Genomic DNA, 12,667 nt, shown 5'->3' with positions numbered 1-12,667 from the left:
TTGGAGTTGTGTGTGCCTACAACGCCGCTGTGGATGATGTTACATTTGTGTTGTTGCTTGCGACTGAAGTGAATCATGTTTTGCTTATGGAGAAGGGGAACTACCAAGTTTAATTAAATGGTGGTATTTCAGTTTGAGCACATAAGATAAGGCCCCTTACTTTGATATTCGAAGGTGGATTGGATCACTCGTTGTAGGAAAAGAGGCTCTAATTGGGACTTCAGAATGCAAAAGTGATAGCCCCATACTTGAAAAGAGACTACCTTTCTAGCTTTTAAGTTATGACTTAAAGCAGTTGTTTTCCAGACACTGACGAACAAACATCCCCTTTTCAATCAGAATCGGAATCAGAAATACTTTATTAATCCCCAAGGGGAAATTAAAATTTTCAGCGCAATCCCATTCAAGATCAGAAAAACATTACAGACAGACAGAGCAGAATCAAACAGTACAGGGAGACAGAACAGGATCGCTGACGGGTCTGCCAACTTCCAGTGCCCTTTTCAAAAAAGGTGAGATATAGATAAACAATAGGGGGTGTGGGGTGTCCAGTGCCTTTTATGGTCAGGATGTGCTCTCCTGACTTAGCACACACACACAGAGAGACAGGAAGGGGGAATATAAAACTGATGTTTCGGATGACAAGACCGCAATTGCACTTGATAAAGTTGTCGTTCTGCAAGGAGAAACTGTCGTCCTTTTCGCAAATCAAGTCAATACGAGTATTGAGGGACAAACGGCAAAGCTCGAGACGTTCTGTGGGGTTTATTCCAACATTTACTTTACCACTCGATTATGCGCGGATTAGAGAGATCTTGTAGCAGTCGGCGACATGACGGTATGGGGATTGAAGGAAGGCAGATGGCGGTGCGATTGCACACCACAGGAAATCAAGTGTAAGAGCTGCACCCTGTAGACTCAAAAAGGAGTAAAGGAAATGCGTTCAATCCAAAACAGGACAAAATGGAACAAAATAAAAGGAAGTAATGGAAGATTACACACAAAGCGAACCCTCAGCAGTTGGGAAGTATTGCAGTTGTGTGGTCTATGGCTTAAGTTTCTCATAGCGAGAATGTGGTGGTGGTGTCTGTGTCTAAGGCACCGGGGATATTTCTCCTGCCACACGTGTACCTGAGGAACCTCTCCTGACTCACGCAACCCAATTTCCTCATTAGCCTCAGGAGGTCATGGCGGAATTTAACCCCGACAAAGGCGTACACGAAAGGGTTGAGGGCGCAGCGAAGGAAGGCCACGCACTGAGTGATGTCAGTCGCATAGACAAGGTTGTTTTCGTATGCGCAGTCCGAAGTTCCTCCGTTGGCTGCGAAGACGGTGGCCCAGAACAAGGCAACGTTGTACGGCACCTGACAGACCACGAAGACCACGACGACAACGAGGATGACTTTGACGGCCTTGTTGCGCTCAAAGTTTTGAGTCTGACAAAGCGTCTGCACGATTTTACTGTAACAGAAGCTCATGACAAACAACGGGAGCGCGAAGGCGAGAACAATCTGGCTGGTCTGGATGCCGACGCGAAGCGGGTCAGACAAACTGGTGAAAGGAGTGCAGATGTTGTTGGCGACTGTTGTGTATTTCATTTCTGGTATGGAACTGATCAGAGCTGTGATCCAGACTACAACGGACGACACCTTGCTGACGAAGACAGTCCGGGAGCGCAGTCGTCGGGCGGAAACAGCCTTGGCGATGGCAAAGTAGCGGTCCACGCTGATCAGGCAGAGCAGGAACATGCTGCTGTAAGACGTGAGCTTGGAAAACGTGTGCATCGTCTTGCACATGGCGACGCCCAACGGCCACTCTGCAACGTAGCTGGCTGCCCAGAAGGGCAGCAACAGCGCGAAGAGCAGATCTGCAAAGGCCAAGTTGAGCAGGTACACGTCCGTCATGGTCTTGAGGCGGTTGAAGTAGACGAAGGTGAGGATGACCAGGAGGTTCCCCAACAGTCCCGTGCAGCTGATGGCGGTGAAGAAAGGAGACATAAACCACAGGCGGAACTGCTGGTTGTGGTCTTTCTCACAAAGCTGTGGAAAGTCGTCGTAGTCGGAGGTGGCGAGGGAGTAGTCCGTGGCGCTCTCCTCTGTTTGGCATAAACAAACCTGCAATCAAAGTCACATCAACGTCAATAATGGGTGGGACTTGTGTACATACAATACTAATCAACACACAATTACTACAAACCCCGTTTCCATATGAGTTGGGAAATTGTGTTAGATGTAAATATAAATGGAATACAATGATTTGCAAATCCTTTTCAACCGATATTCAAACTCATAAACTTTATTTTTTTTTTTGGCGAACAATATTTACCTTAGAATATCATGGCTGCAACACGTGCCAAAGTAGTTGGGAAAAGGCATGTTCACCACTGTGTTACATCACCTTTTCTTGTAACAACACTCAAAAAACGTTTGGTAACTGAAGAAATTAATTGCAGAAGCTTTGAAAGTGGAATTCTTTCCCATTGTTGTTTTATGTAGAGCTTCAGTCGTTCAACAGTACGGGGTCTCCGCTGTCGTATTTTACGCTTCATAATGCGCCACACATTTTCGATGGGAGACAGGTCTGGACTGCAGGCGGGCCAGGAAAGTACCCGCACTCTTTTTTTTTATGAAGCCACGCTGTTGTAACACATGCTGAATGTGGCTTGGCATTGTCTTGCTGAAATAAGCAGAGGCGTCCATGAAAAAGACGGCGCTTAGATGGCAACATATGTTGTTCCAAAACCTGTATGTACCTTTCAGCATTAATGGTGCCTTCACACATGTGTAAGTTACCCACGCCTTGGGCACTAATGCACCCCCATACCATCACAGATGCTGGCTTTTGAACTTTGCGTCGATAACAGTCTGGATGGTTTGCTTCCCCTTTGGTCAGGATGACACGATGTCGAATATTTCCGAAAACAATTTGAAATGTGGACTCGTCAGACCACATAACACTTTTCCACTTTGCATCAGTCCATCTTAGATGATCTTGAGCCCAGAGGAGCCGGCGGCGTTTCTGGATGTTGTTGATAAATGTCTTTTGCTTTGCATAGTAGAGCTTTAAATTTGCACTTACAGATGTAGCGATGAACTGTATTTAATGACAGTGGTTTTCTAAACTTTTCCTGAGCCCATGTGGTGATATCCTTTCGAGATATATGTCGATTTTTGATACAGTGCTGTCTGAGGGTTCGAAGGTCACGGTCATTCAATCTTGGTTTACGGCCATGCCGCTTATGTGGAGTGATTTCTCCAGATTCTCTGAACCTTTCGATGATATTATGAAACTACGAATGAACACGTGCAGTAATGTACTCAACAAAAAAAGATGAAGTAACTGAAAACAAAGACAAATTGTGAGGCAAAATTTGAATTAAATCAAGTGAGAATTGACAGAGTATATTAAACTAAATTTTTGTGAATAATAATTGATCGTAAACTATGTTGGAAACCGCATATTGAATGTATAAAAGGGAAAAATATCCAAATCCATTGCTATTTCTTATAAAGTAAGACACATGCTGAATGAGAAATGCCTGCATGTGTTACATTATTCTTTTTATTTTTCCATATTTGACATAATGTTTTGAAGTTTGGGGAAATGTTTATAAAACAAACATGGAACCAATAATTAAACTCCAAAAAAGGGTCATTAGAATAATACACAAAGCGTGCTACTATGAACATACCAATCCATTATTTATAAGTTCCAATGTGTTAAAATTTTCAGAAATTGTGTTTTTAAAAACAATGGAAATTATGTTTCGAGTAAAGAACAACAGCCTTCCAGTTTGTGTTCTTAGGTTATTTCAACTAAGAGGAGAAAACCATAATTCATGTAGCTGAGATAGGCGCCAGTGCCCCCCGCGACTCCGAAAGGGAATAAGCGGTAGAAAAGGGATGGATGGATGGATATTGATTTTTGAAATATGTAAAGTAAGAACGAATATAAGATACAAATGTATTTCAGTTTTAGGCGTTAAATGGTGGAACAATCTCAAGAAAACCTTGAAAGGTGAAATCATTAAAATCATTACGACCTTTTCTTTGAATTTTTTTACGACCTTTTCTTTGAACTGTTTTGTAATCAAAGGCGATGGCTGTTTATGACACCCCTCCCTTAGAAACAGCTGTTGCCATGTAATCAGGGAATGTCCCAAAAAAAGAGGAGGCGTACAATCTTTCGTCAGAGCGTGGTAACACTGTACAAGGGTACATTGAAAATTATAAAATATAGTAATTACTTTCACCCCATTGTTTTTTTTTTTTTTTATCGTTGATGTTCCAGGCAATGTAATTTTCAGTGAAGGTATAAGATAGGCAAATATAAGCTTTGGCTTCAGCCTATTCCTTTTTCAGCCAGTCTTTTTCTTTTCTTTTGTGTTTGTATGTGTACTACAGATGCGCTTATAGGCAATTATATCATCCGCAACCGCATCACCAAAGTCGTCATCCACCCGCCGTGCACCCGAACCAACATTTTATCAGAACCGCAACCGCCCGCTGAAATACATCAGAGGTCGGCCACCTTTACCACTCACAGAGCTATTTAAACCCGTATCACAGAGTAATGAAGACAATGGGAGCCGCTAACATTCTCGCGAATATCCAATGGTGTTCATCCTAATGACAAGATTATGGGCGTGCTGCGAAGCCATTGCCTTTGACACCTTCAACAACATGTACAATCGATTGTTAGTCTGGCAACATGTTGTGTACAGCTTCCGCAATCACATGTACAAGATTGAAAGGCATACTGGGTGATACAGAGTACACTGATCGTTGTGATATAAACAACTTTAACACTTACTAATATGCGCCACGCTGTGAAACCATACCAAACAAGATTGACAAACACATTTCGGGAGAACATCCTCCCAGTAACACAACATAAACGCAACACAACAAATACCCAGAATCCTTTGTATCCGTGACACTACCTGAATACATTTTACACCCCCGCGCCCCCAACCCCCGCCCACCTTACGGACGGAAGGGGAGGGGGCTTGCTGCTAGCGGGGTGTATAAAATAGTCAGGTCGTATCAAGGATACAAAGGATTCTGGGTATTTGCTGTGTTGCGTTTATGTTGTGTTACTGGGAGGATGTTCTCCCGAAATGTGTTTGTCAATCTTGTTTGGTGTGGCTTCACAGCGTGGCGCATATTACTAAGAGTGTTAAAATTGTTTATATCACAACCATTAGTGTACTCTGTGTCACCCAGTATGCCTTGCAGCCGTGTGCGTGTTGCCGCGGAAGCCACACACAACATGTTGCTGGTCTGACAAGCAGATCGTACATGTTGTAGAAGGCGACAAAGCCAATGGCTTCATAGCACGCCCTAATACTTATTAACTGGGTGAAAGCCGGCAGTTATTGTAGAGAATATTAGCGTCTCCTATTGTCTTCTTCGCTTTGTGACACGGGTCTTAAATGGCTCTTTGAATGGTAAAGGATACCGATCCCAGAACCATGTATATCAAATATTTCCGGATGGTTCAACCGCCACCCGCCCGAATCGAATTAAAATCAATTTTTTCGTCATGTCACCCGCCCGACCCGCGGTTTATCCGCGGACTCCGCGGATGAGACCGCAAACCCTGCATCTCTACTGTGTACAATTGTTAATATGTATAACCTGTACTGTTAAACTGATCACACAAAATGGTTGATTATATGACGGGAATTCACTTTTTTCACTCATTCATTCAAAACATGTTTTAATATTCTAGTTTCTTCAAAATAGCCACCCTTTACTCTGATTACTGCTTTGTACACTCTTAGCATTCTCTATATGAGCTCCAAGCACACCTGTGAAGTGAAAACCATTTCAGATGACTACCTTTGGAAGCTCATCGAGAGAATGCCATAAGTGTGCGAAAAAGTAAAAAAAAGTTGACACAGGGGTATTTTTACCACTGTGTTACATGGCCTTTCTTTTTGACAACACTCAGTAAACGTTTGGGAACTGAGGAAACACATTTTTGAAGCTTTTAAGGTGGAATTCTTTCCCATTCTTGCCTGATGTACAGCTCAAGTTGTTCAACAGTCCGGTGTCTCCGTTGAGGTATTTTATGCTTTGTAATGCGCCACACATTTTCAATGGGGGACAGGACTGGACTACAGGCAGGCTGGTCTAGTCATGTAATCAATGACGATGACTGTTTACGACCCCCCTCCCATAGAAACAGCTGTTGCCATGTAATCAAGGAAAGTCCAAATAAACGAGGAGGCGTACAATCTTTCGTCAGAGCGTGGTGACACTTGCAAAGGTACAGTGGCATCTCCCTGATATCGCTAAAATTTGTTCGATTTTGTCCATTAGCGACGCAGAGATCATTATTCATGCGTTGATTTCGCTCAACGAGCAACTCAAACATTCTGAATGTGATTTCATAAAATAAAAACATTTTTTCCTAACACAACATATATAAATGAGGGCAATAGATCAAAGTCAGTAAGATCCTGCTTTAAAGTGAGCTGCAACACCGAAAGAAGTTGAGGCACATCTTTTGTTGATCGACAGAAGTAAAATAAATACATATTTTTCCCCGACAGGATTACATGTAAATGCAATACGTGCCTGTTCCTTAAATAAGCAACATTCTTTCAGAATAATTGTATCTAAGTTATCACAAAACTTTGTGTTGCCATGAGTTCCCGGCGAGCCGACAAAATCTGTCTTTGACCTTACCCAGAAAAAGGTTCGTAAAACTTCACTGTGTAGGATGGGAAGCAACATGAAAGTCTTCTGTTTCTTTGATGTATTGTAATCCACAGGAAGATTTTGTCTTGACCCGAGATCTACAAAGTGGAGAGGAAGCAGGGCCTGACAACCCTCCAGGCACCTTTTCTTTGAACTGTTCTGTGACCGAGGGCAACGGCTGTTTACGACCCTCTTCCCTTACAAACAGCTGTTCCCATGTAATCAGAGAAAGTCCAAATAAAAGAGGCGTACAATCTTTCATCAGAAAGTGGTGACACTATACGAGGGTACAGTGTCATCTCCATAATATCACTAAAATGTGTTCCATTTTGTCCAATAGTGACGCTGAGACCATTATTCATGCGTTTGTTACGTCTCGTCTCGATTACTGTAACGTATTATTTTCGGGTCTCCCTATGTCTAGCATCAAAAGATTACAGTTGGTACAAAATGCGGCTGCTAGACTTTTGACAAAAACAAGAAAGTTTGCTCATATTACGCCTGTACTGACTCACCTGCACTGGCTTCCTGTGCATTCAAGATGTGACCTTAAGGTTTTACTACTTACGTATTAAATACTACACAGTGTAGTTCCATCCTATCTTGCCGATTGTAGTGTACCATATGTCCCGGTAAGAAATCTGCATTTAAAGAACTAAGGCTTATTAGTTATTCCCAGAGCCCAAAAAAAGTCTGCGGGCTATAGAGTGTTTTCTATTTGGGCTCCAGTACTCTGGATTTCCCTCCCGGTAACAGTTAGAGATGCTACCGCAGTAGAAGCATTTAAGTCCCATTTTAAAACTCATTTGTGTACTCTAACCTTTAAATAGGCCCCCTTTTTAGACCAGTTGATCTGCCGTTTCTTTTCTTTTTCTCCTCTGCCCCCCTCTCCCTTGTGGAAGGGGGGGGCACAGGTGGATGAAGTGCTGGCTGTCCAGAGTTGAGACCCGGGGGTGGACCACTCGCCTGTGCATCGTTTGAGGACATCTCTGCGCTGCTGACCCGTCTCCGCTCGGGATGGTCTCCTGCTGGCCCCACTATAGACTGGACTCCCAGCGTTATGTTAGATCCACTATGGACTTGACTTTTACAATATTATGCTAGACCCACTCAACGTCCATTGCATCTGGTCTCCCCTAGAGGGGGGAGGTCACCTACATCTGCGGTCCTCTCCAAGGTTTCTCAGTCATTCATATTGACATCCGCAGGGTTTTGAGTTTTTACTTGCGCTAATGAGGACTCTGAAGCGAGGATGTCGTTGTGGCCTGTGCAGCCCTTTGAGACAATTGTGATTTAGGGATATATAAATAAACATAGATTAATGTTGTACATATTAACATATAGCCAAACAAGTTTGTAACAGGTTCATAAAAAAAACCATTTTCTATATTTTTTTCAAGCTGCGGCTTCCCCTATGAAGTCCTCTGGCGCCCCCAAGAGGATGTCAGCTCCAATGCAATATAAGGCTTTCAATTCCAGTAAATTGGCCCGAGTGTGTGAATGTGAGGGTGAATGTTGTCTATTTGTGTTGGCCCTGCAAAAAGGTAGTGACTTGTCCGTCCGAATGCAGCTGAGATTGGCTCCAGCACCCCCCCCCCCCCTCCTCACCCTTGACTCCAAGAGGGACAAGCGGTAGAAAATGGATGGATGGATGATTGATTTATTGAAGGGTACAGGTGTACGCGTTTCTCCTCATTGAGCCAAATTTAAGTCTGTCTCTGTTTAGTTCCTTGCTTCTTGTCTTGTTTAATAGATGTCATCTGTGTTTGAACCTGACATCTTCAATTTTATAACATAAATAAATCAGAGTTAAAAAAATGTTGTGAATTTGTTCCACTAAGAAATCATAAAAGTTAACTGACAATTACCTTTGCCTACAGATAAACCATGAAGTTAAACATAAACAGCCAATTTTTTAATCAATTTTTTTTTCTCCCAAAGGCATTTACATTTACCGCGGTCGCTGCTATTAACGCTAGATCTCGGCTTAGCAACACAGGCAGCTTCATACAGCTTCCATAAATCTTTATCTGAATTGCAAGGTGACTTATCAGATTGTATTTTGTTGAAGCTCGTCTTTAACCCACCCAGTTCGATTCCTGCAGAGCATGTTTTGGAAACTGTGAGTGAAATGTACTCTTCTGACACCATAAAGAAAGCCCACATGATACTTTTCACTGTACACAAGCAGTATCATCACATCACAAATATGCGACATAAAAATATGCGACTATACATAATTAATAAAAAAGTTTGTGAAGCGATACACTGACGAAATTTGGGGTCCTGATTTTGAAAAACAAATCCTACAAAACCGAGGTATCACTTTTTAGTGATCCTCTGAATTTCACACTTCAACTGAGAGAGTAATTTCAATTTGCTTGGAAACTTTCTTACCTGGTAAATAATCGACCACAAGTGGAAAACTGGCAGGAAACTTGGAAAACCTGAAAATGGATGATCAATAACTAAAACAAAAAAGACAAATTATACTGTCACAAGATGATACATTTCGTGATGAATGACCTCACACACAAAAAACTAACATGAATGTAGGATTTTATTTAGCAAATATTGTTACACATATCTCTTTCATATTTAAATACACACACACACATATACATGTCTATACCTGTATATGTGTATGTACATATGTATGTATATACAAACATGTATAAATATATATACACACACATTTATATATATATATACATACATATATACATACACATATATGTATATATATATACATACATATATACATACACATATATGTATATATATATATATATATATATATACATACATATATACATACACATATATGTATATATATATATATATATATATTGTATACACTTATACACATCCATCCATTTTCTACCGCTTATTCCCTTCGGGGTCGCTGGGGGCGCCGGTGCCTATCTCAGCTACAATCAGGCCGCAGGTGGTGTACACCCTGGACAAGTCGCCACCAGTCGACAGACAACATTCACACTCACATTCACACACTAGGGCCAGTTTAGTGTTGCCAATCAACCTATCCCCAGGTGCATGTCTTTGGAAGTGGGAGGAAGCCGGAGTACCCGGAGGGAACCCACGCATTCTCGGGGAGGACATGCAAACTCCACACAGCAAGATCCCGAGCCCGAGATTGAACCTCAGCCTACTCAGGACCTTTGTATTGTGAGACAGATGCACTAACCCTTCTTCCACCGTGAAGCCCTATACACATACATATATATGAAAATGTTTGTATACACATATATGTATTTATATATACATATATATATACACATACACACATTTATATATATATATATATACAAACACATATACATACACACACACACACATATATATATATATATATATATATATATATATATATATATATATATATATATATATATATATATATATATACACACACACATATATATTATACATACACGGCGTGGTGCAGTGGAAGAGTGGCCGTGCGCAACCCGATGGTCCCTGGTTCAATCCCCACCTAGTACCAACCTCGTCACGTCCGTTGTGTCCTGAGCAAGACACTTCACCCTTGCTCCTGATGGGTGCTGGTTAGCGCCTTGCATGGCAGCTCCCTCCATCAGCGTGTGAATGGGTAAATGTGGAAGGAGTGTCAGAGCGCTTTGAGTAACTTGAAGGTAGAAAAGCGCTATACAAGTACAACCCATTTACCATTTATTGTACACACACACACATACATACATACATACATACATACATATATATATATATATATATATATATATATATATATATATATATATATAAATGCAAAACCAAATCTGCAAAACCAGTCACTGATTCCCTTTTGTATATGCATGTTCTATGTGTATATACAGCTGTGTATATATATATATATATATATATATATATATATATATATATATATATATAAATATACATATATATATATATATATATATATATATATATATATATATATATATATATATATGTATAAAACATTTGTCTTAAAGGATTTGCGCATGCAAAAACTAATCTGCAAAACCAGTCACTTTGTCCCTTTTGTCTATGCATGTTATACAAACAACAAGTCTTTTACCATTAAATGAGTTATCTTACTTACCCCTGGCAAAAGTCATGTTGCCTGAGAGCTGCAGGTAAAGCCACTAAAGGCAGAAGTGCTTTACCTCAGCATTGTCTGGTGGTTTCCCTTTAAAAAAAAACCATTACTGACAGTTGGCATCATCAACGTGAAGGATTATAATATTAAACGATACCTCTGGAATACACAGCACAGATGTGATACAATGCAGTATTATTATTAACAGATTACAACATTATTGGTTGAAGCTGTTCATTGTTCTTTGTCAGTCATTTAAATGAGCTGGCATCTTTAAACAAACATTTTAGGAAGTACATGTGAATTAGCTGTAATGAGACTTTAAAGGCCTACTGAAATGAGATGTTCTTATTAAACGGGGATAGCAGGTCCATTCTGTGTCATACTTGATCATTTCGCCATATTGTCATATTCTTGCTGAAAGGATTTAGTAGAGAACATCCACGATAAAGTTCGCAACTTTTGGTCGCTAACAGAAAAGCCCTGCCTTTACCGGAAGTCGCAGACGACGTCACCCGTTGATGGCTCCTCACATCTTCACATTGTTTTTGATGGGAGCCTCCAGCAGCAAGAGCTATTCGGACCGGGAAAACGACAATTTCCCCATTAATTTGAGCGAGGATGAAAGATTTGTGTTTGAGGATATTGATACCGACGGACTAGAAAAAAATAAGATAAAATCAAGTTAAAAAAAAACAAAAAACGCGATTGCATTGGGACGGATTCAGATGTTTTTAGACACATTTACTAGGATAATTCTGGGAAATCCCTTATTTTTCTATTGTGTTGCTAGTGTTTTAGTGAGTTTAATACCTGATAGTCAGAAGGGTGTATCCACGGGTGTCTTGAGGCCAGTGTCTGATGGAAGTTGACGGCAGCTGTACGGATGGCACAAGCTCAGCTGATCTCCGGTAAGTGGCGACTCTTTACCACAATTTTCTCACCGAAAACTGCTGGTTGACATTTGGTCGGGAACCATGTTTGCTTGACCGCTCTGATCCATAGTAAAGTTTCACCTCCGGGAATTTTAAACAAGGAATCACTGTGTGTTTGTGTGGCTAAAGGCTAAAGCTTCCCAACTTCATCTTTCTACTTTGACTCCTCCATTATTAATTGAACAAATTGCAAAAGATTCAGCAACACAGATGTCCAAAATACTGTGTAATTATGCGGTTAAAGCAGGCGACTTTTAGCTGTGTGTGTGCGCAGCGCTAATATTTCCTAACAGTCCGTGACGTCACGCGTACACGTCAGCATTCCGCGACGTTTTCAACATGACACATGACACAAATTTAAAATTGCAATTTAGTAAACTAAAAAGGCCGTATTGGCATGTGTTGCAATGTTAATATTTCATCATTGATATATAAACTATCAGACTGCGTGGTTGGTAGTAGTGGGTTTCAGTAGGCCTTTAAGCCGCATCAGAACATTATAAAGGTTTAGCCCCACGCTGAAAATGGCTTAAACGAGCAATACGGTTAAACCTTTGTTTTATATTTTTACACTTTGTGACTCCTGTGTTTTTTTCCCGACCTAACATAAATTCCGCTTTAACCCCGATATTGAACACTATATAACGGATAAAATATATGTATAATTGTTTATTTGTGAAAAATTATTATTTTTAGGTTGTTTTCTTTGTCCATTTATCTGACATGAACATTTTTTTCCTGTACGATTCAATCAATGTGAAAAAATTAAAAGGTGTTTTTGTGAAAAATAACTATTTAAGGCGGTTTGTTTTAGATTTATTTGCAAAAAAATGTTTTGTTCTTTATGCGGGGGTCTGTGTACCTTCCATCATTATATTTAAAATTATTACATGCGCATCAAAAAACAA

At 40.6% G+C, this 12,667-nt stretch overlaps 1 protein-coding gene across 3 annotated transcripts; it reads right to left on the bottom strand.

Moving 5' to 3' along the window:
* Positions 1-341: 341 nt before the first annotated feature.
* ccr7 (chemokine (C-C motif) receptor 7) lies at positions 342-10,920 on the bottom strand. 3 transcript variants are annotated; one of them, XM_061877592.1, is made up of 3 exons: positions 10,828-10,920; positions 9,105-9,154; positions 342-2,114 (listed from the first exon to the last, which is right to left on the bottom strand). In XM_061877592.1, the coding sequence occupies exons 1-3, from the start codon at positions 10,841-10,843 to the stop codon at positions 1,062-1,064; spliced, it is 1,119 nt and encodes a 372-aa protein (XP_061733576.1). In that variant the 5' UTR covers positions 10,844-10,920; the 3' UTR covers positions 342-1,061. The 3 variants fall into 3 exon arrangements, with proteins under 3 accessions (XP_061733576.1, XP_061733667.1, XP_061733752.1); XM_061877683.1 differs by lacking the exon at positions 10,828-10,920 and adding an exon at positions 10,233-10,360; XM_061877768.1 differs by lacking the exon at positions 9,105-9,154 and having other exon boundaries at positions 10,828-10,867.
* Between the last annotated feature and the right edge of the window lie 1,747 nt (positions 10,921-12,667).

Source organism: Nerophis ophidion, linkage group LG01 (assembly GCF_033978795.1).
Source record: "Nerophis ophidion isolate RoL-2023_Sa linkage group LG01, RoL_Noph_v1.0, whole genome shotgun sequence".
Taxonomy (NCBI): Eukaryota; Metazoa; Chordata; class Actinopteri; order Syngnathiformes; family Syngnathidae; genus Nerophis; species Nerophis ophidion.
Note: the sequence above shows the minus strand (reverse complement) of the source record. Positions and strands in the feature narration are given on the sequence as shown.